General features: G+C 37.1%; 1 protein-coding gene across 2 annotated transcripts; it reads right to left on the minus strand.

Moving 5' to 3' along the window:
• Positions 1-19,419, minus strand: EBAG9 (estrogen receptor binding site associated antigen 9). Of its 2 annotated transcripts, none has more exons than XM_070802785.1 (7): positions 19,209-19,419; positions 12,977-13,074; positions 10,250-10,328; positions 9,337-9,495; positions 7,740-7,847; positions 6,122-6,213; positions 1-1,670 (listed from the first exon to the last, which is right to left on the minus strand). In XM_070802785.1, exons 2-7 carry the CDS (start codon positions 13,057-13,059, stop codon positions 1,550-1,552), a joined length of 642 nt encoding a protein of 213 aa, XP_070658886.1. In that variant the 5' UTR covers positions 13,060-13,074; positions 19,209-19,419; the 3' UTR covers positions 1-1,549. The 2 variants fall into 2 exon arrangements, with proteins under 2 accessions (XP_070658886.1, XP_070658885.1); XM_070802784.1 differs by lacking the exon at positions 19,209-19,419 and adding an exon at positions 18,617-18,970.
• Positions 19,420-21,291: the final 1,872 nt, after the last annotated feature.

The raw sequence follows: 21,291 nt of genomic DNA on the forward strand, positions 1-21,291 counted from the left end.
TAAAATAATTCATTTATTATTACAAATTTGAGTCTAATTCTATTTAATAGGGAGTTCACTGGCAAAAGCTCTCTAATAACCATAACTGAAAATATAGCTTGGGGCTATAACAGGAAGCTTTTTACCAAAGTTAAATTTCAACCTATTTCATTTGCTGTACATCTGAAATTACACAACATTGTAAATCAACAGTACTCCAATAAAAATTCTAAGAAAATAAAAAAACAACCGCATTTAGTCTAGATGCTTAGGTTAAGAACTTAAGGAGTTTATTGTATAGTTTGTGATTTTACTATGAAATATCACTTTAATGCCAATGAATTAGCAGTATTTGGCTTGTATTTATGACATTTTAAAAACTCACAAAATGTTAATTTTGGGCAGCAATTTTTAAGAAAGTAAAAATCTTAAATTCCAAAGCCAAAGAAGGTCAGGCTGGATGTATTTTAAATGGGGAGACAAAATTAATGAGATTTTAAACTATCAAATCTACACTTTCCCCTATGAACACAGTCTATATCTATTTTCTGAAAACTATTTTGGAGCTTGTCAACATCCAAAAATAGAAGTATTATTATTCCTATCTTGGTTTAATAAATCAATGTTACCTTAGTAAACAACATAGGTAACTTGCATTATGTCATTATACAAAACTGATACAGAAATCATCTAAAAGCTTTGAAACAGTAGAACTGAAGGCTTTATGCATTTGTAAATTAATGGCTTTTGGCAGAGAGGAGCTAAGGTACTTAAAGATACCATAACATCTTAAAATCTACAATGACAGAGAAAAACTACAAATACTAGCTTTTAAAACTCACAAATTATAATAATGTAAAACAAATTTGCCATTTTAGCTTATTTTCGGTATGTTTATACATGCAATATAAATTACAAATAAGTAAAACATTACAACACCATCTAAAAGAAAACAATGACGTATAAAATGTTTGTGATAAATAAAATTATTGCATTTAATGTCATTTTCTTGAAAACTGAAATGACCAGATGCCTTAATGAATGCCAGTTCAAGTCAGAGCAAATATATGCCAACACGAGCTTCTGACAACAGAAATAAGAAGTTAAAGCCCTGCAAGTCTGTCTGATTTAGGTTGGGTAATCATGGAAACAAACAAATATTTAAAATTATTTATTTTAACATTATACACATTGAAGGAAAGCACTATAGACAGCAGAATTCTTTCCCATCATAGAATTATTTACACCCATTGAATCAGCTAGAAACACTAGCTTGAAGAGGTACTGATATATTCCATTTGTAATAATTTCTCTACAACAAACAATTGTCGTACACTTGGAACACACTGAAGAAAATATTGTCTCATAAGTCTTTTTTGTTCTCTGAGTCTCAATCACTAAGAGTTCAGGGGGCTTTGAGAGAATCCTGGTGTCCTGGCTGGCTGATGAATGCATTAAAATCAAGCAGGGTATTTGTATTCTGAAAATACTTTTGGCTCCATATAAATGCTGCTTGGCTTGTAGAGCTCGCATTTCTCCCACTGGCACTATGACATCTGAAGAACATTCGTTATGAAAGTTTCACACCAATTTTATTTTGTTCCTTCTTCATTAGCCGCTGGGCTTCCTTTTCCATTTTCTTCCTTTGTTGTTCTGCTGCTCTCTTTTCTCTGTCTGCTATCTTCTGCTGCCTGAAAAGAAGCATATTTTTACTTTTAGAGAACACTGCTGCTGCTGCTAAGTCGCTTCAGTTGTGTATGACTCTGTGTGACCCCACAGACAGCAGCCCACCAGGCTCCCCTGTCCCTGGGATTCTCCAGGAAAAAACACTGGAGTGGGTTGCCATTTCCTTCTCCAATGCATGAAAGTGAAAAGTGAAAGTGAAGTCACTCAGTCGTGTTCAACTCTTAGCGACCCCATGGACTGCAGCCCACCAGGCTCCTCTGTCCATGGGATTTTCCAGGCAAGAGTACTGGAGTGGGGTGCCATTGCCTTCTCCGTTAGAGAACACTACACAGGTAAAATGGCAAATAAGGTCCAGAAAGAAAGAGCACTTCCCTTCAACTATCATCAAATGTAAGTTTAAAAAGTCTTCATTCTTCTCACTGCTTTGAAAATTTCAAGAATTTTCAAAATAGTACTTCTTTTAATCCTTAGAACATGACTTACAAAATAAAAAAGGTATTATCTCTGTTTTAAGAATAACTAAAATGGGGCATTCAGGCTAAGTAAAACGGCCGAAGTCATAAGATTAAGTATAAGGCTAAGAACCTATATCTCCTGACTCCTTTTCTTCAGATTATTTTCACTAAAACACTATTTCCATTGGACTACATCTCCTTCTGAGAAAAGCCTGATATTTATGACTAAATATCCTGCTATGATAATAGTTAAAAGCTTGTCAGCTGAAGGATATCAAGAACACAGACGTACAGAGCACAATGCAAAAACAAAATGCAAAGACATACCTTCCAATTAGAAGCTAGAACTCTAAGGATTAAAATTTAACTAGCTCTACTAATGAAGGGCTTCCCTCATAGCTCAGTTGGTAAAGAATCCACCTGCAATGCAGGAAACCCTGGTTAGATTCCTGGGTCAGGAAGATCCACTGAGAAGGGATAGGCTACCCACTCCAGTATTCTTGGGCTTCCCTTGTGGCTCAGCTGGTAAAGAATCTGCTTGCAATGTGGGAGACCTGGGTTTGATTCCTGGGTTGGGAAGATTCCCCTGGAGAAGGAAAAGGCAACCCACTCCAGTATTCTGGCCTAGAGAATTCCATGGACTGTATAGGCCATGGGGTCACAAAGAGTGAGACACGACTGAGCAACTTTCACTTCACTTCAATTATGAAGGGACAGAATGGTGGAAATTTAATAATTATACTTTATGAAGTGCCTTCTCCCAGCTCCTCCCTAACTCTACTGATATAGAACCTCTAAACACTTCTATCTTTATTGATTTTTAAATTGAACTATAGTTGATTTACAATGTTCTGTTAATTTCTACTGTTCAGGAAAGTGATTTAGTTATATATACACATATATATATTCTTTTTAATACTCTTTTCCATTATGGTTTATCACAGGATACTGAATGTAGTCTGTGTGCTATACAGTGGGACCTCATTGTTCACCCATTCTATATATAATAGTTTCCATCTGCTGATCCCAAACTCCCCATCCATACCCCCACCTCCCACCCCACCCCAGCACCACAAGTCTGTTCTTTATGTCTGTGAGTCTGTTTCTACTTCGTAGATGGGTTCATTTGTATCATATTTTATTTATTTTTTAAATGATTTTTTGATGTGCACCACTTTTAAAGTCTTTACTGAATTTGTTACAACATTGCTTGCTTTGAGTTTTGGTTTTTTGGCCACATCGAACCCGCATCCCTACACAGGAAGGCAAAGTACTAACCTTGGGACCACCAGGGAAGTCCCTGTGTCACAGTTTAGATTCCACATATAAGTGCTCTATCTTTACTGACCGACTCGTATGGAAAGTGGGGACAGGAGTAGGGTAATGAAATAGGAGAAAGGAGAACAGAAGTTGGTCCTGGATCTGAAGGCTTAGGGTCTGAGAAAGTAAGTCAAGAAGCATGCAAGGCTGAGGAAGGAAGCAGTAGCGCACAGGACAGGCAACACTGGGTTATATATAGAAAAATCTAACGTGCATTACCCATACACGGGATAGCTCAAAGCTGGCTATAGTGAGTGAAAGGTATACATATAATTCTCAGTCATACTTATAAATGGGAGTAAGCAGAGGTATGGATGACCAAAATTCAACAAAGTAGAGAGACTTACTTTAGGCAACATTTTGACCATCACCACCAACTAATTAAAATTTCAAAAGAATAGTTTTAAAAAATCTACTTTTCACTAGCTCTGTTCACTTTCAAGAAAAACTGATAATATGCACTAAAAACATCAAAATGTCAGTGGCAGAAAAAAGAAAAAGAATTATGAAAGGCTTGCTAGGTTACAAACAAATATAATCCAGCTCTGACCTAGTTACCAGCCGAAATATAAGCATCAACAATTAATCTTCCTGGTACCAGAGGCAACTTGGACATTACTGCTGATAAAATATATTTTTCTTGTCCAGATACATGTCTGGAATGATTAAAGTACCAGAATTTTTTCCTTAATGATACTGATCATAGTACTGGTAGTATTTAAAGTAGCAATGGGAAACAGGCTAGGATAGAAGCCATGGATTATGGATACACTTTTAAAATTCTCAGTGTTCTCCTGGGGGTGGTAACAACATATGGAAGCCTCCAGGTGTCTTTGGCTCTACTTATGCAACTTGCAGCTTGAAGCATGTCTATTACTGACTAATAGTCTCCGCCTCCCAAGCTGTTGTTTCAAAAGCACGGAGTTTGTGGAGGTTTTTTTGTCTTGTCTTGTTTTGTTCAGGGTGCACGATGACAGGGTGAAAAAGAGATGGTTTTTATACCGTGAATGTTCAGCTATGATCAGTGAACTCATAAACTCTATAGTGCTGTCATTAAGATGATTAGATTAAAAATGAATAGCCCCTTCCTTTATCCTTGTGGTTGATAAACCAATCATCACTAAGTCCCAATTCCAAAATGTTCTAAAAATACTCAGACTTCTATGATATATATCCAAAAGAAATAGATTTTAAAAAAGTGACATCTTTTTTTTGACAATTCATGGAACATAAATGTTGCTGTTTACAGTTTTAAAACTGTTTCCTTTATACTGAATGATTATCAAACAGGAACTAAATATTTAAAACTGTCACACCTTTACTGACTTTTATAATGTGACCTCCTTCTGTTTAAAAAAAAAATGCTGAAAACAGTACTGACAAGACCAAAAAAGTCAGTCTTAACTCAGTTATTTAACTGCACCCTCTGCTGGCTACTCAAGGTAATTACAATTTATTGGTAAACATGGGAAAGGAAAATACAAAAATGAAACCAGTTGTTTCAAGATGGTCAGATAAGGGTAATTCATTTTTTTATCCCAATTATAAAAACCATATTTGAAGAAAACATACTGCTATATTTTACTTTATCATCTTTAAAATGCAAAAGTAATTCAGATATATTTACATAGAGTTTTTATCAGTGATAACAGTCACAAACTCTCAAGGTAAATTTTCTTTTTACTCTTTGATCTAATGCGGTAGTAGCAAGAATTAAGTTTACTCTTCACAAAAACAAAGAAAAAAGAACATAACTAACAAAAACAAACTTGTAAACCTCCAGAAAAAGTATCTTCTGTAGAGTAGGCAGTAAGTATTATGACTTATGTTATCTACCTCAGGGCTTTCAAGTACCTCAGGTGAAACACACATACAAATGTAGAGTGCAACACACATTACTTTCAAATAGCAGTGCTGGGGGCTTCCAGTGGTTAAGAACCCGCCTGCCAAAGCAGGAGACTTGGGTTTGATCCTGGGTTGAGAAGATCCCCTGGAGAAGGAAATGGCAACACACTCCAGTATTCTTGCCTGGGAAATCTCATGGACAGAGGAGCCTGACAGGCTACAGTCCTTGGGATCGCAAAGAGCTGGAGACAACTTAGCGACTGAGCACACATGCACAGAGAGCTAAGATCCCACAGGCCACGGGCAACTAAGCCCGAGCGCTGCAACAGAGTTCAGGCACTGCAAGAGAGATCCCGCGTGCAGCAGCCAAGAGCGGACACGACCACAGAAACCCAGCAGAGCTATTCACTACTATACTGAACGAGCAGGGCTGGACTATGCTAGGCCATGGGGAAAGAGAACTAAAGCTGCAATTTCTGACCCAGAGAACATATTAATACATCGTCGTGACTCACATTTCAAGAGATACATTTTATAGGGAATGAAGTATGAAGCATACAGTACAATATGGTGTCTGTATGTAGACAATCTCCTTCTTCGTTAGTAAATTATTCTTTTGTATCTATAATGTTTTCAATTGTTGGTTTCTGTGAGGTTTTAATCATATAAAATAGTACATGTAGTCTGAAATACAAAAAAACTATCCCAGATTGGTTAAGGCTCAAATGAGAAGGAAGAAAAATATAACATTTGGCAGAAGATACTTTCTTGACCTTAAATGTAACATGAACAAAACCGGTTCTACTCCAGCGACAGTGTAAATATTACTCAAATACCTCAGAACTTCTTCGGCTTGCCAGGCCGCATCTTCTTCTTCTTCCCAAGCATTGGTGTTTTCCTGCCAGGTATCTAAGTCACCTAATTCAGGCTACAATAAAACAAAACAAAATTACAACAGTCAAGAGCCATCCTTGGTGGCTTACACGGTAAAGAGTCTACCTGCAGTTTGGAGTGCAGAAGACCAGGGTTCGATCCCTGGGTCAGGAAGATCTCCCGGAAAAGGAAATGGTAACCCGCTCCAGTATTCTTGCCTGGAGAATCCTACAGATAGAAGAGCCTGGCGAGCCCCAGTATTTGGGGTCACAAAGAGTCAGACACGACTGAGAGACTAACTTCGCTTCATCCTTTTTCCACTCAGTGGTCAAGAAGAGGATATATTTTAAAGCATAACTCAGACCTCATCACTGCCCTGTGTCTTCTTCACTTTCTTATCACATCCTCTACAGGATCAAATGACTGCCCCTGGTGTGCCTGGAACTAAGGGGTTTCCTGAGACGCATGACCTTCCATACGTAAGTCTCAGCAAGTCCAGCTTTCTTCCTATTTCATGTTTTAAAGAATATTCCTTTAATATACTAACTTTTCCTTTACTTTCCTAACTTTTCCTTTACTTTCTCCTACTTTAGTTTGGAAAAAATAAGAATAGGACATACCTTCTGTTTCTCTCTCTCTTAAGAAGAAGGAGTGTGTAAGTGGGGGGAAAGAGAAGAGAGAGGCTGACCCCACACTGGATTAGATGCTTGACTGGACTACTCTTCGGCTGGGAAGGTGAACTCGAAGAACCTACGTTTCCAACCTAGTACAGTCATCTCCCTTTAAGCACAAGTAATTTTCTAGACTTTTCAATGGCACTTATTGTCTGGGTCCCATGCAAAAATGACAAGTCAGGAAAAGTTTACTCTTTATTGGAGTACTTTTGTATTGTGCTTCCTTTTGCCTGTCTTACCTGATACCATTAGGCAGGCCACACTAGCTTCCACAATTCCCCAGGCCAGGCCTCTAAGTTCACTTTTTCCTTCCACAAACGAATGAAAATGCTCATTCTGGAATGTTTAGTTAGTGAGGAAATAATTAAATGAGTAAGATAACTGCATAAAATAATCAAAACATATCAATACTTAAAAGCTGGGGATGGGTTTGGACAGTGATGTGTCTCAAAAGTTTCAAAGATGAATCTGATGGCCTCCAAAGTTGAAAACATATACCTTCTTCACTACTTTTGTCCTTAAAAGTGTTGTATTTAAGTCAAATCCATTTTAAGTTAAACCACACTTTAAATGTACATATAAGTCTTTAACTTAATAATTCATAATTTACTTTAAAAAAAGCTGCTATTGAGGTTAAATTTTAGGGGTAATCTCTTTAAAGGTCATACTTTTATATTTTCACATTTTTGTCTCCATCTTTTATGTGTGCAGTGGACTCTGATCTTAGTATCTGATGTAATTTAGAGTCTCATAAAAGGACAGGACTGGCAACTGCTCTTGATCTGCTAAACCAGTTCCAAAGTCATACAAATACTATGTTCAAGTCATTTTAATTTTTTTCTTTTTCCTTAAAGAAAACAGAAATGAAAAAAACAATCTCTTGCCTAGATACAATTAACATACTTACAGATTGATGAATGAAAGGCATATCTTGTGTAGCTGCTAGTCTACTAGAGAAGCCTGTGCTACCATCTGGGATGCCAAAATTTAATGGTTCTCGCTTCTTAATGATGATCTGAAAGATTAATTGAAATAGAATTACGGAAACATTTTACACACCACTCTATAAAAAGAGACGAATTAACTGACCAAAGCATTTTATAATTATTCAAAATATGTTCTGCCTTTCTTTCCTGTTCTATATTTTCTTAAAGCATATCCTCTGGTAGGATAGGGTCACTGTCCTACCAAAAGTATAACCAGCTCTCCAAGCATGTGGCTACCTATGAACACATTAACTCTTTCAAGCCAGTAGTATTAGCTTTGTACCTTAAAAGTACTTTCATTCTAATTTACTAAGGTATTACTTGTAATATACTAAGTTCCTATTAAGAGCAGCAATAGACTTTCAAAACAAAAAGCATTCATCTACTAAGAAATTCACTTAAAACTCCTTGAAAAATATACAACTTAATGCTTTTCAGCACTGAGACATTTGGACAAATAAAAACAACTATAATTACAGTATGTCAATGTTATCAGCCTTGAACATCTAAAAATAAATGTACAGCTAAAACTGACTGGACGGTAGAAGAGGGTGAAAACCCTATTAGAGAACTGCAGAATAAACAGTGTCCTCATTTTATGAAATATATTCATAGGAAATATTTTCTATGCTTGACTGAATAAGAAATGGCACTTAAAGTAAATTTTTTTTTTTTTTTTGGAAACAGCAGGATGATTGATGAGGTAGACGGGAATAATAGCATTACATTATTTGAAATGGGTGTAAGGGTGGTATGAAATAAACCCCCATTTACCACAGTGTGAAGCTGGTAGACAATACCTGTGACTGGCCTAAGAATAGCAAGATAAGAATACTGTATACAGATAAACAGAAAAAATTGTGAGTGGCTGCTTTTAGTAGAACTGGTTTGAAGAATGTTGGGGCAGAAGTGTATTGCTTTTCATTATAAGCTTTTCTATATCTTTAATTTAAAAATAAATTTTAAATGTACATGTACTATTTTGATAAAAAGAAAGAAAACTGCTTAGCCATTGTTCTTTTGCTAATAATTTCCTGCATATTGAAGTGACTGTCCACATTCAATTCAAAAGGGATAAAATAAAGTGTGAATGACTATGCAAACCCACCACAATTACTCTAAGTTCTCAGAGCTCTGCATCAGTTTGGTAATGTTATAAACAATGGATACTATCAGTATTATTGGTTTGTAGAAATCACTGTACTATGAATTCTTTCAAGGCTAGAACTGTATCTTATTCAGTTTAGTCTTCACAGTAGAGACTGGAGTCTAGAATCTGACATACAGGAGGATTTCTATGAACGCTTAGATATAATTTTAAAAGATGTGGGGGTACAATTTACCAGATCTATGGCCAGCTCACTTGAATATATAAACTTCTCTAATATGACAAAAAACACAATGACAGTTAGAAATAGGCTTTCTACCAAATACTAAGTATACTGTCTAGCTTTAATTACAGGAATCTGAAGCGCAGTCTCATAGTTTAATTTCCAAGAGCACACATCTTTAACGTACCTTCTGGGTTTTCCGTATAGTTGGTGTCATGTCCTTAAAATAGTCAGGTTCCAGTTGCTCTAAAGCATTTTGTTGTGTTGCCACATTCCCATTCCCTCCTTCAATCTTGACACTTGTGGGTGCATCCTCATCCCAGGAAGTCCACTCTTCCACATCTGTCTAAATTTAAATGATCAGCATTGTCAGTCAAAAATGTCATCATTCATTACAAAAATGAGCTTTCTAAAACAGTGGTTTTTTCAAAATTTGTTGACCAATGGGAAAATATACATTTTATGCCAGATAGCAAAACTAGATCAAAAGAAAGAAACACTCTGTGAGTTAGACATTCTGTTCCAACCATTAAAATAAAAACAACCAAACAAAGCAAAAGAAAATGCTTCAAAAACTGAACTGATATTAGAACTACAGCCCACAGAAAGAGGACTGGAACTTACAATCTATCCCTAACTAGGTTTATTGCCTGATGAAATAATAAATAATAACATTCTTTATAGATTTAAATAAGATATAGTCTCAAACATAATATTCAAAAAAATCCATGAAATAACTTGAAATTATTCAGCAAACAAGGAATCAATAAATCTCAACTTGAAAAAGTCAAGCAACAGACAACAAACCCAAGATGATACAAATGATGTAATTATCTAAGGCTTTAAATATGTTATTGCAAAAATGCTCCAATAAGCAACAGCAAACACTCTTAAAACCAAAGAAAAAAATAGAAAATCTCAGGAGAGAAATAGAAAATAAAGAATAAAGTTAAAATTTTAGAATAAAGAAATTTAACAATAGAACAACAAAAATCCTGACCGTGACTACCAAATTAATTTCATGACACATTAATAGTTTGCAACCCACTTTGAAAAATATGGTTCGGGAGCACTTATTCAATGTACAAAAAAAATTTTACCTGTTTGGGAACTGATGAATAATCAACAGTAGTTGGCAAAGTTATTTGGTCTCCACTTAATTTCCGTCCTCTACCAGATCTAAAACAAAAACATGAAATAATTTATTTCAAGAAACCACCAAAACAAGCATAAGTAAAAGCACTAAAGACAGTAACTTAAGATTTATAGAGAAGGTCTTCTGCAGCTTTAAATTATTTACTTTAATAATTAACAGTTGTTTGTTAATATATGAAAAGAAAGGCATATATTAGAGATCTTTTCAATGTTTTTAAATACTGGACCAGAATATCACACTGCTTTTTGGCTTAGGACTCAGAATTAGAGTCAAACTCAGGAGGACTATAAAGCCAAAACCAAAACCAGAAACTGGTTTCAAATCACACTCCAGAGAGTTCTGTGAGTTCTGTGGGTGATGCTCTGGGATGTCTACGCTGCTTTAACCAGGGTGGCCTGGCTTTTGTTTGTTTACATAGTTGGTTTCTTATTAAGATTACTATTAAACTATTGAAAAGTTTGAAAATCACTGGGTTGAATTGTAAACTGTACCCCGTAACTTTCAAGGATTAGTGAAGTACTACATGAAACCAGATAGGTATTGTCATAGAGTTGTTAAGACCATGGGCAATGGAATCTGTGTAAACCATGGTTTTCAATGTTACTTCTATTAATTATGAATCTAGTTAGAATTACCTATGTCTGAGCCTCAGTATCCTCATCTGTAAAAGGCAGGTATTCAAACTGACCTTTGCAAGGTTGCTGTGAAGATTTAACTGACATATTTAAAATAATGAGACACGAGACTGTGCCTGCTTTTTAATGACATTAAAAAATGATAGCTATTATAAATGATTAGTCACTTGCTTCATGTCAAATAATCTATGAAACACCTGCTTAGAGCTAGTTGATAAAGTCAACTAAGTTTAGAAATCTTATTTTATTTGTTTAAAGGATGCATTAAAAAGTACTATGGTCTATTTTGTATCCCCAGGGACTGCAGCCCGCCAGGCTCCACTGTCCATGGAATTTTCCAGGCAAGAATAATGGAACAGGTTGCCATTTCCTACTCCAGGGATCTTCCCCACCTAGGGATGGAACCCACATCTCCTGCATTGCAGGTGGATTCTTTACCACTGAGATACCAGGGAAACGTATATAGATGATAGAAAATTGCAATATCTTATATTAAAAGTAACTTATATTCAACAAAAATTTTTTGAAATAACAGATGCAAAGAGAAAAACACCTAGAATTTATCACCACAGTTAAAACAACTTATTCCTTTCAACCTCTAGTCTCCTGGCATTAATACCCATTCTCATCCTGCTTTAACCTAGTTATTTTCTGGTCATGATACTTCTAACAATAAATTCTATGCCACTTAATCCTCAGAGTTTTAGTAGTTATAAAATGGCCCTTTAGTCAGAGAATACATTTCCTAGCCTCCCTTGTAGCTAGGTGCCTAAGCTCTGGACAGTAGGCTGTGAACAGAATTATGTGTACTTTCTAAATCATATCCACTAAAAAAGAGAGCTGACTACCCTCCATCTCCTCTCTATCCGACTCTTACTCTGTAGGTGCTTTTTTCACAGTACTCTAGGCCAAAGGAAATACCTAACAGTTCCACTGATTAAGTACATAGGCCCAAACAATACTTATGTATGTCCTATCTGCTTAGTAGCCATTAGGAAAAATCACATATGAAATTAGAGAAAAAACATTTTCATTTCATTCTTTAATAACTACAACTTACTAAGAGAATGTGGGTACCTGTTGGGTACTGTATAGCTTCTCAAGCCTTGGAATCAGACTGGATTCTGTCAGCTTCATTTTCTGTTCTATGTTAGTTCTGATTTAGTGCTTGCTCTTAATTACAACCTAAAATCCTAGCTTTGTAAAGATAGGTCACTCCAAACACAAGTAAACAAAAACTTATCTCAAATATTCAAGAACATCATCAAAAGTAATACTGCAGGATCTAATGTTACAAACGTGAACTATCTTGAGCCAACAGATTGTATAATTTCAATAGACATTATCACATTCAGCGTGTTTTGTTAGAAATTTAGAGTATCCTTCGGTACCCCTGTGACTGTAATGCGAGCCCTGAAGTGCCCTGGCATACCATTCAGGAACTGTATCTCTTGGGTACAGGAGAATGACAAAATAGAAGGAATACAAGTCTCTGAATGACTTACTGAAGCAGAAGGACTTACCTAGCCTGGACTCCCAGTACATGCTGAAATATTATTTAAAAGATCAAAAAAAAAAAAAGAAAATCTATTTTCTTTGGGGTTTTTCTGTTAAACTTTTCTTTTTCCAATATAAACATAACACTCATAATGTACTATGTAAAGAAATACCTATGCCTAATTCCACCTAATCATCTTAAAAATACCCTGATAATAAAACACTTATGTACATAAAAACTTCATAATGATTACAATATGAAAGTTGGTTTGCTTATCTCTGAAATTCTACAGTACAGAATGCTATTTTAATGGAAGATGTAAGAATCTGATGAAAAGACCTGAACCTCTGCTTTCTAGATCTGAAAAAACATATAAAAATCTGAGAAAATATTTTAAAAACTACTAGAGATTAATGTATGAATACTGCAATCAAGATGCTTAGCTTAAATATAATATGCCCTGCCTTTTTGAACTTATGAAGGTATCCAAAATTAGCAAGAAGATAACCAGATCAATCTGAACATAAAATTTCTTTACCTGCATATTAACCTCTTTAGGAATGAGAATACTGTTGCTAGGCAGGTACAAACTTTAAATAACCGAAACTGTGTGATAGCCATGATGGAAAGCAAAACCTGTGGAAAAAAGCACAAAAATAAATGCATTAGGGTGATTTCATAAGCTATATTTATGTTCTGAAGTCAACCTGAAAAGTCCTATTTTGAACTGTAAAAATCAGACATATTTTTACTTTCCTTTAGACAGCACAGATAAAACACAGTAAATTTAAAAATTAAAACGTAAATCATGTTGACAAGAAAGTTCTGAAGAGTTTTCAACAGTTGAGAGGAAAAAAGCCTTTTCAAAATATTCTCAGAGTGGTTTTCTAAGTTGTACTTAAATATTTATTTACAATTTATTTATAATTTGTTTTCTAGGAAAAATCAAAGTGTATGAAACAGAATGTACTGAGTCTTCCTTATCTTTTGAAATTTGAATCATATGAACATAGAAATACTATTCAAAATATTTTTAAACTTTTTCAACTTCTAGATACATTTCATTATACCCATTTTATAGGTGAGGAAATTAAGAGAAGTCAAATAACTTAAAAGCACACAGTTAACAAGTTAGAACTACAGAGATCATCTAGACCAGTGGCCCACACATATTTAAAGAAATACTGAAAAATGGCCCAGCACCAGCAAATCTATTAAGTCATATTCTCTGAGGGGTAAAGTCCAGTTACAGTCAAAAAGCCAACAAAGGAGATAAAAAATACTCAACAGAAGAGCAAAAGGTTAAAATATTTCAATGTCAGAGAGTAGATTTTTAGGGAAAATACCATTAGCAGGCATAAAAATGCTCATTTCATAATGATAAAGGGGTCAGTTAATCAAAAGTACATAACAATCCAAAACATATGTCCCTAAAAACAAATTATGCCAATATCAGAAAAGAGAGGTGACATTACCAGAGTCTGCAAATATGAAGAGGATATTGAGAAAAATATAACTTTATCCCTGTATTTGACACGATGAAATCGACAAATTCTTTGAAAGAAACAAGTTATGAAAACACAGCAAGAAGACAGAGATAACTTGAAAATCTCTAAATTTATTAAAGATATTTAATTTATACTTAAAAATCCCCTAAGCCCAGATGGTTTCATGAGTGAACTCTACCAAATACTTAAGAAGTAGTGCCAATTCTATACAAACTGCCAGAAAACGGAAGGAAGGGATTATTTATTAATTCACTCTTTGAGGCTAGCATTACACTGATACTAATCTAGACCAAAGACATTACCAGAAAAGAAAACTGAAGACCAATATCTTATGAACACAGACACAAAACTCCTTGAAAACTCACAACCAACTAGAAATAGAAGGGAACTTTCTCAACCTGACCAAGGACACCTATGAAAAGCCTATAGCAACTTGAGACTTAACAGTGAAAAACTGGCTACTTCCCACCAGCACATCTGTTTTCGCCATTTCTGCTCAACACTGTATGGCCAGTGCAATCGAGCAAGAAAAGAAAATAAAACGCATTCAGATTGGAAAGGAAGAAGTAAAACTGTATCTATACTCTATGTAGAAAATTCAATGGAATCTATAATCAACAGTATTTTTATATGGTAGCAACAACAAACAATCACAAAGTAAAATTTTAAGGAATCTGTAAGAGTACAAAACATACGAAGTACTTAGGGACACATCTAGTGAAAAACATATATATTGGAAACTACAAAATATTGCTGACAGAAATTTAAAGACCCTTATTAATTTTTAAAAAGATCTTTAAGGGCTCAAAGACGTGATACTATTAAGATAGCGAATCACTCTAAATTGAACTACAGAGTCAATGAAATCCCAATCAAAATCTCAGGAGGCTTTTTTCTCTAAAATTCGATAAGCTAATTCTAAGATTCATATAGAAATATAAAGGGTCTATAATGGTCAAACAATGTTGAAAAAGATCAAAGCAGATGGGCTAATACTACCTGATTCCAAGATGTTATAAAGCTGCAGTAATCAAAACGGTATAGTACTGGAGTCGATTGATAAACAGATTGATAAACTGATGGAACAAATGGGAGGTAGAGAAATAGGCCCATAAAATATGAAGAACTGAAATTTATGAAGATGTAAAACCCATTCAGTGGAGAAGAGTTTTTTTGACAAAAAGTAATGGAAAAACTGGATATCCATATGCAAAACAAAAACAAAAACAAAAACCACCAAAACCTGAAGAATTACAATCCATATTTCATGCCATTTACAAAAAATACTCAAAATGGATTGCATAGGTAAATATAAAACCCAATTACAAAAGTGCTTAGAGAAACAAAATTGGACAAAATCTTTATGACCTGGGTTAGGAAAAGAGTTTTTTAGATAATGACACCAAAAGTACAACCCATTAAAAGAAAATGGATAAACAGGGCTTCATCAAAATTAAAAATTTATATAATTCAAAGACACTGTTAAGGGAATATAAAGACAAGCCACAGACTAGGAGAAAACTTTTGCAAAGCATATATCTGATAAAGGACTTGTATCCAGAATATATAAGGTTCTCCCAAAACGCAGTAAGAAAACCTAATTTTTAAAAAATGGGTGAAAGCTGTGCATAGGCACTTCACAAAGCAGATACACAATAGTAAATATGTACATGAAACAACGGTCAAGTCATTGATTTCTGGAGTTGGTGTACTAATTGAGAGGATGAAAAGAACAGTTACTCTAAAAGAAATTGAACAAAAAAACATATTAAAAATCTCACTGTTCAAGTAACTTATTTCTGTCAAAAACATCTCCAAACAGTGGTTTACTAGTGATAAACCACCCAACAGAGGTTCAAAAAATGCAACAACTTTGACTCCTCCTTTGTCTTATCCCCTTATATGCCAACTACAAAAAAGACTTTATCCTGTTTCCTAATAATGCCCATATTCTTTCCTATTTCCACTGAGGTCTCCCAGGCATAAGACTTCATTACTTATTGCTGAACTACTGCAAAGTTTTAATTCCAGTATTTTTCTCTTACTGTACCTATATTTTCCATTTTGTACCTTAGTTATTTCTATATACTGTATTCTTCCAGCACAATCCTTCCTGTGAGGATCTTGTTCATGTTACCTTGCCAGTTACTGTTTGCAAAGTAAGACCTGGAAGAAAGATTTGATTGCTTCCATATAAGTAGAATAATCTGAACAATTAAGATGATGAATAAAAGCTTCATTTTAAGGCTGATTTGTCAAGGATTAAACTCAACCAAAAGAAAGCAAACTTCCTAAATGAAGATTTAGAATTTTCAGAAAAAAAATATAAACAAAAAAAAGATAGCTAGGAAAGAAACTGCAGAGCATGTGGCACCAGGGGGAAAAGGGGAAAGAGTTGAGACCCTCTCTCAGGATGTTTGAAGGAAGAAGATGTTTAATATTTAAGGACTGGAGCGGAAAGTCAGTCTCAGGATTTATATGAATGAAGATTTGAGAATAAGTTTCATGCGGAGTTTTGGTAACAACGGTCATCACCCTGCCATAAATACTGCTACGTGTCATTTTCAATAAGTATTCTCAATGTGAATGACTAATGATGCCTGCAAATAAAATCTAAAGTTTTGTTTCAACAGTAAATTGTCAAGTGGGACTATTACTGACACCAGAACAGAATTCTCTCCCTAGCAATTAAAAATATCTTCATTTTATGGAAAATTTGCTTTTACAATAAAAGAGAAAAACTAATAGTCACTGATCAGCTACTATGTGCCAAGCACTAGGTATTCTCTCAACCCATAAAGCCATTTTATGAGATAGATATTATTGTTCTCTTTTCATAGAATTGAAGCACAAAGTGTAAGCTTATGTTTTCACACCCAATGATCTAGATTCAAACCTGCTACTGCTAAGTCGCTTCAGTCGGTCCGACTCTGTGCGACCCCATAGATGGCAGCCCACCAGGCTCCCCCGTCCCTGGGGTTCTCCAGGCAAAAACACTGGAGTGGGTTGCCATTTCCTTCTCCAATGCATGAAAGTGAAAAGTGAAAGTGAAGTCGCTCAGTCGGGTCCGACTCTTAGTGACCCCCATGGACTGCAGCCCACCAGGCCCTCCGTCCATGGGATTTTCCAGGCAAGAGTACTGCAGTGGGGGTGCCATTGCCTTCTCCGAGATTCAAACCTAGGTCTATTTAATTCGAAAACCAAGAATACCTCACTAACAATAAACTATCTTAGCAATTCAATGATGGTATTATAATTTTCAAGATAAATTTTCTGACCAACTGCAACTGAAAGGTGGGGAAATGTAATCAAGTTGACCACATCAAGCAACAGTTTTTATTTTATCAATTACACTGATTTGAAGGCAGGAATATTCTTTGGGACCTGTTTACTTACTGTTCCAATCCAGTTCAAGTATCCACTCTGTAACAGATACTACTACCCTGGGTGATAGGAAATACTACTGACCCAGTACACAGACCACGATGTTGCTCAAGTGTCAAAAGCTAGTGACAATGCAAGGCTCTAGGAAGGCAGAGCCCCATCAGTCTTGCTCAGTTTGGTTATTTCTAGGTCTCAGCCAATGTCAAGCACATGGCAGGTATTCAAATATTTGCTGAAGGAAGGGAAATTATCATTCCTTGAGCACTCAATATAGTTCAAGACAATCTATTTCGTTTCTATAGTCTCACGGGAATGCTAAGGACAAAGGAGATGAGTTTCACTATTCCCATTTAACAGATGAGGCTCAACTACTAGTGAAACTCACATTCACTCATCCAGAAGTTAAAGAGACTGACCCCAAAGCCAAGGTTCTTCCCACACCGCATCCCATTTAAGAGATCTCTTTGACACTCAATGCCTCAGTTGATTTTTGAAATGCTCTCTAGATCACTAATCTGAGAAGTACACATCTTAGGCTACCTGCATTTTGACTGCTTCAAACTACTTAGTAGGACTGACAAATGCTAAAACAATTTAAAAATTAAGATTTCCTTAAAAATTACTACAAAAATACAAAACCCTGAGATAAAGCCGAAATAAGCATCAAGGACAAATAATCTCTCTAGGAAATCAATAGCAATGACAGCTTGGCTATGTAAAGTGAAAAAGATTCACCTACAATTTTAAAAAAGAATGCTGCATTAGAATCTGAAAGATTAAATGCACCTTTCCTCCCTGTAATTCCATGTAAACTGCTTTTCTGTAGTCACTATATCATACTATGTCATAAATCGTTAAATAAGCCAAGCCAAAATCTATGTTGGAACACACTAAACAAGTCATTAATTGTTGAATTTCTAAAACGATAGTTCTGAATTTTCCTAATACCAAAATTTGAAACTCCATATGATCTACTACTGTACAGAAATCTTAAATTAAGTTTGTAACTCTCTAAAGTAGGTTACGGTATATCGCAATGCTCCAAAAATAAAACCACCTGACCTCACTCAAATTTGAAAAACCAAAGTTCAGCAGCGGCAAGAGAAAGGGAACAAGAAGTAGAATGACAGAGCAGGTGGTAAAGTTCAAAACCGGACCGCCTCTGGCAACGCAAAGCCAGACCCTCGAACACCACCGAGGCTCTTACTAAGGCAGAGCAAAGTCTCCTGAAAGGCTCAAAAGGAACGAGTTTCAAAACTAAAATGCTTTAACTTCAGATTACCCACCTGAAATTAACTGATGAAAAAAAAAAAAATCATACCCACTGTACAGATGCAAAAATCGACAGAAGCGTTTTGAGGTTACACAATCCGACGCCATACGTACGGCGTTCGGTGAAACGCTCTCAATTGCTCCATGTGGGTGCCCAGTGGACTGGGATTTGGATTTTGGAAAAATCTGTCTGGGAAGGAGCAAGGCCTGTAGAGGAAGGGCAGGAAGAAGGGGCAAATTTCCCCTTGGGGGGGCAGATCTGGGGAGAGGGGAGACTCTGGGCCGGGGCCCCGCCAGCCGCTCTCCCACGCGAGAGAAGCATGGTGAAGGCTGCTCGACCGGGGCCCGCTCCGGGTCGCAGGTCCCTCACCCCAGAGGTCACCCTGACCCGGAAACAGTATCCTAGAGTGGCAGTCGGCCTGGGTTGGGGGGAAGACCGGGTGAAAGAAAAGGAAGGTGGGAGGGCGGGAAGTGCGGGGCAAAGAGGAGGGCTAACCCGAGAACAGCAGAGGACAACCCCGCCCCCCTCCTCAGGACTCGGGTCCAGATCTGGATGGGGGTGGGGGAGGGAAGCCCCTCGAGGGCGCGCGAGCCGCACACACTCACCTGCCCCTCCCCCTCCCCGCCCGCCCGGCGGAGGCTCCAAGCTGCCGCGAGCCGCGCGCGCACGCAAGGCGCGCGCACGCGCGCTGCCGGTCGCTTCCTCGAGCTCGCGCTCCGCCGGTTCAGTCCCAGCCCTGCTCATTCAAAGCCGGGCGCGCGCTCTGTCTAAGCCGCCGCTGCCTCCGCGCAGCTGCCATAGCCGCCCCCTCCTCGGGAAACCCTCCCCCGGTCCCACCTCCTGCCCCTCCACCTTCGCTCCAGAAGGCGGCTCTCAGGAGTCCCAAGCTCTCACTTCCGCACCCCGCCCCAGGTCCTGTCTGGCCCAATAGGCAAGAGGTTATAGGTCCGGCGTCGGGGCTGAGAACCAATGAGCATTGGGGGGCGGGCCGAGCGGCGGCGGCTGGCGTGGCAGCTGCTGGGGCTGGGTTAGGAGTAGGTTTGTTTTTTTTTTTTTTTTCCCTAGTGTTAACTTATTTAATTTTATTAAAGGAGTAGGTTTTTTGTGACCGTTTCTGTCAGCGCAGACTGCTGTTTTTGTGGAGTGGATGGACTTCTCCCGTGTTCTCTACTTTCTGTGCACAGAGCCTCAGCTCCAAACTATACCCTTTTTTGTTAAGCCCACAGAATCCCCCTACCAGATGGAACCAAGAGAAATAAATACATATTTGAGTGAGTGAAGTCGCTCAGTCGTGTCCGACTGTTTGCGACCCCGTGGACTGTAGCCCACCAGGCTCCTCCGTCCATGGGATTCTCCAGGCAAGAATACTGGAGTGGATTGCCATTTCCTTCTCCAGTGGATCTTCCCGACGCAGGGACTGAACCCAGGTCTCCCACATTGCAGGCAGACGCTTTAACCTCTGAGCCTAGATTGCCAAAAATGAGGGAGGCCCATGTGTCTGGATATTGGACCTGGGTAGGTCAGATCTCATTCAATCTACCACTGTACAGGTGCGAAACCCCGAGTTTAATTCAGAATTTAGGATTCTGCAAGTAATTTTTGGTGGAATTTCCTTTAACTGAAAGTTAAAAAGTGACATTTCACCGTGTGCTTGCCTTTGTTCCTCTCTTGCTTACCAAGTTAGTCTTTCTTCAAACTAAGGTGTTTTCTATGAATTTCTCTTTGAAGCCTGATTGTTTTTTTTCTTTTCATGCCATTTGCTATTAAAAGGCTAAGATCCTTTGATGTTGTGGGTAAGGGGCCCTGAAGTAACTGCTTCACTGTTGTAAAGTGACCAGTGAGGGAGGTTAGAAATTTATATAGTCAAAGACTGAAAGCTGTTCTTGCAAATTGTTCCCCAACCAGCCTTTTTTCTCCTTTTATTTGGCTACAACTATCGTTGTTCTGTTACCCTGACCAACACTTATCTCCCTATTTTACTTTATAGTATTAATATCTTCACCACTTCTACCCTCCAAATCTGTACCACATTTCTATTAATTTAACTTGTTTATCCTCAAGAGGGGAAGAAAGAGAATGTTTATGACTTTGTTTTGGATTTATTCTATGTAACAACCTTGAATAAGGTATTAGTTCTTAAACCTCATTTTGCTCATCAGTGAAATGGACGTAATAGTGCCTACTTCATGGTCAAAGCTTATAAAGTTCTTACGGCAGGACCTGGTGTATAGCAAACATTCTTAAATAAGAGCTGTTACTACTACATTACCACTACATCATTCCTAGTAACCATAGCTCTTGAAGGTCCACTTTGCCCTCCACAGTCCCTTAAACACCTGTTCTAGCCCTTAATTTCTTCAAATGCCTAAATTCCAATAATTAAAAATTTCTAGAATTTTTTTTTGATTCCCCAAATCCAGTAATCCAGACTAGTTTACATCTTGATATGAACATGTTTTCAAAATGCTTTTCCTTAGTGATGTGTATACTTGCTTCAGCTATTTATTATTATTATTATTTGTTGTTGTTGTTGTTCAGTGGCTAAGTCCCACTCTGCCGCCCCATGGACTGCAGCATGCCAGGCTCTTCTGTCTTTTCTTCTTTTTAAAAATTATTTGTCAGTTTTCTTTATTAAAGTTTCCATTTCCAAATGAAACAAAACAAAAGGTACATATTTTCTAGAAACAA

Source organism: Bos indicus, chromosome 14, assembly GCF_029378745.1.
Source record: "Bos indicus isolate NIAB-ARS_2022 breed Sahiwal x Tharparkar chromosome 14, NIAB-ARS_B.indTharparkar_mat_pri_1.0, whole genome shotgun sequence".
Classification (NCBI taxonomy): domain Eukaryota; kingdom Metazoa; phylum Chordata; class Mammalia; order Artiodactyla; family Bovidae; genus Bos; species Bos indicus.

Coding starts and splice junctions, on each gene's coding strand:
- EBAG9 (XM_070802785.1), bottom strand. CDS start 13,059: ATGGCTATCACACAGTTTCGGTTATTTAAAGTTTGTACCTGCCTAGCA. Junction 10,329..12,976: donor CTAAAGAGGTTAATATGCAG/GTAAAGAAATTT, acceptor TTTTTGTTTTAG/ATCTGGTAGAGGACGGAAAT. Junction 7,848..9,336: donor CTATACGGAAAACCCAGAAG/GTACGTTAAAGA, acceptor TTAATCTTTCAG/ATCATCATTAAGAAGCGAGA.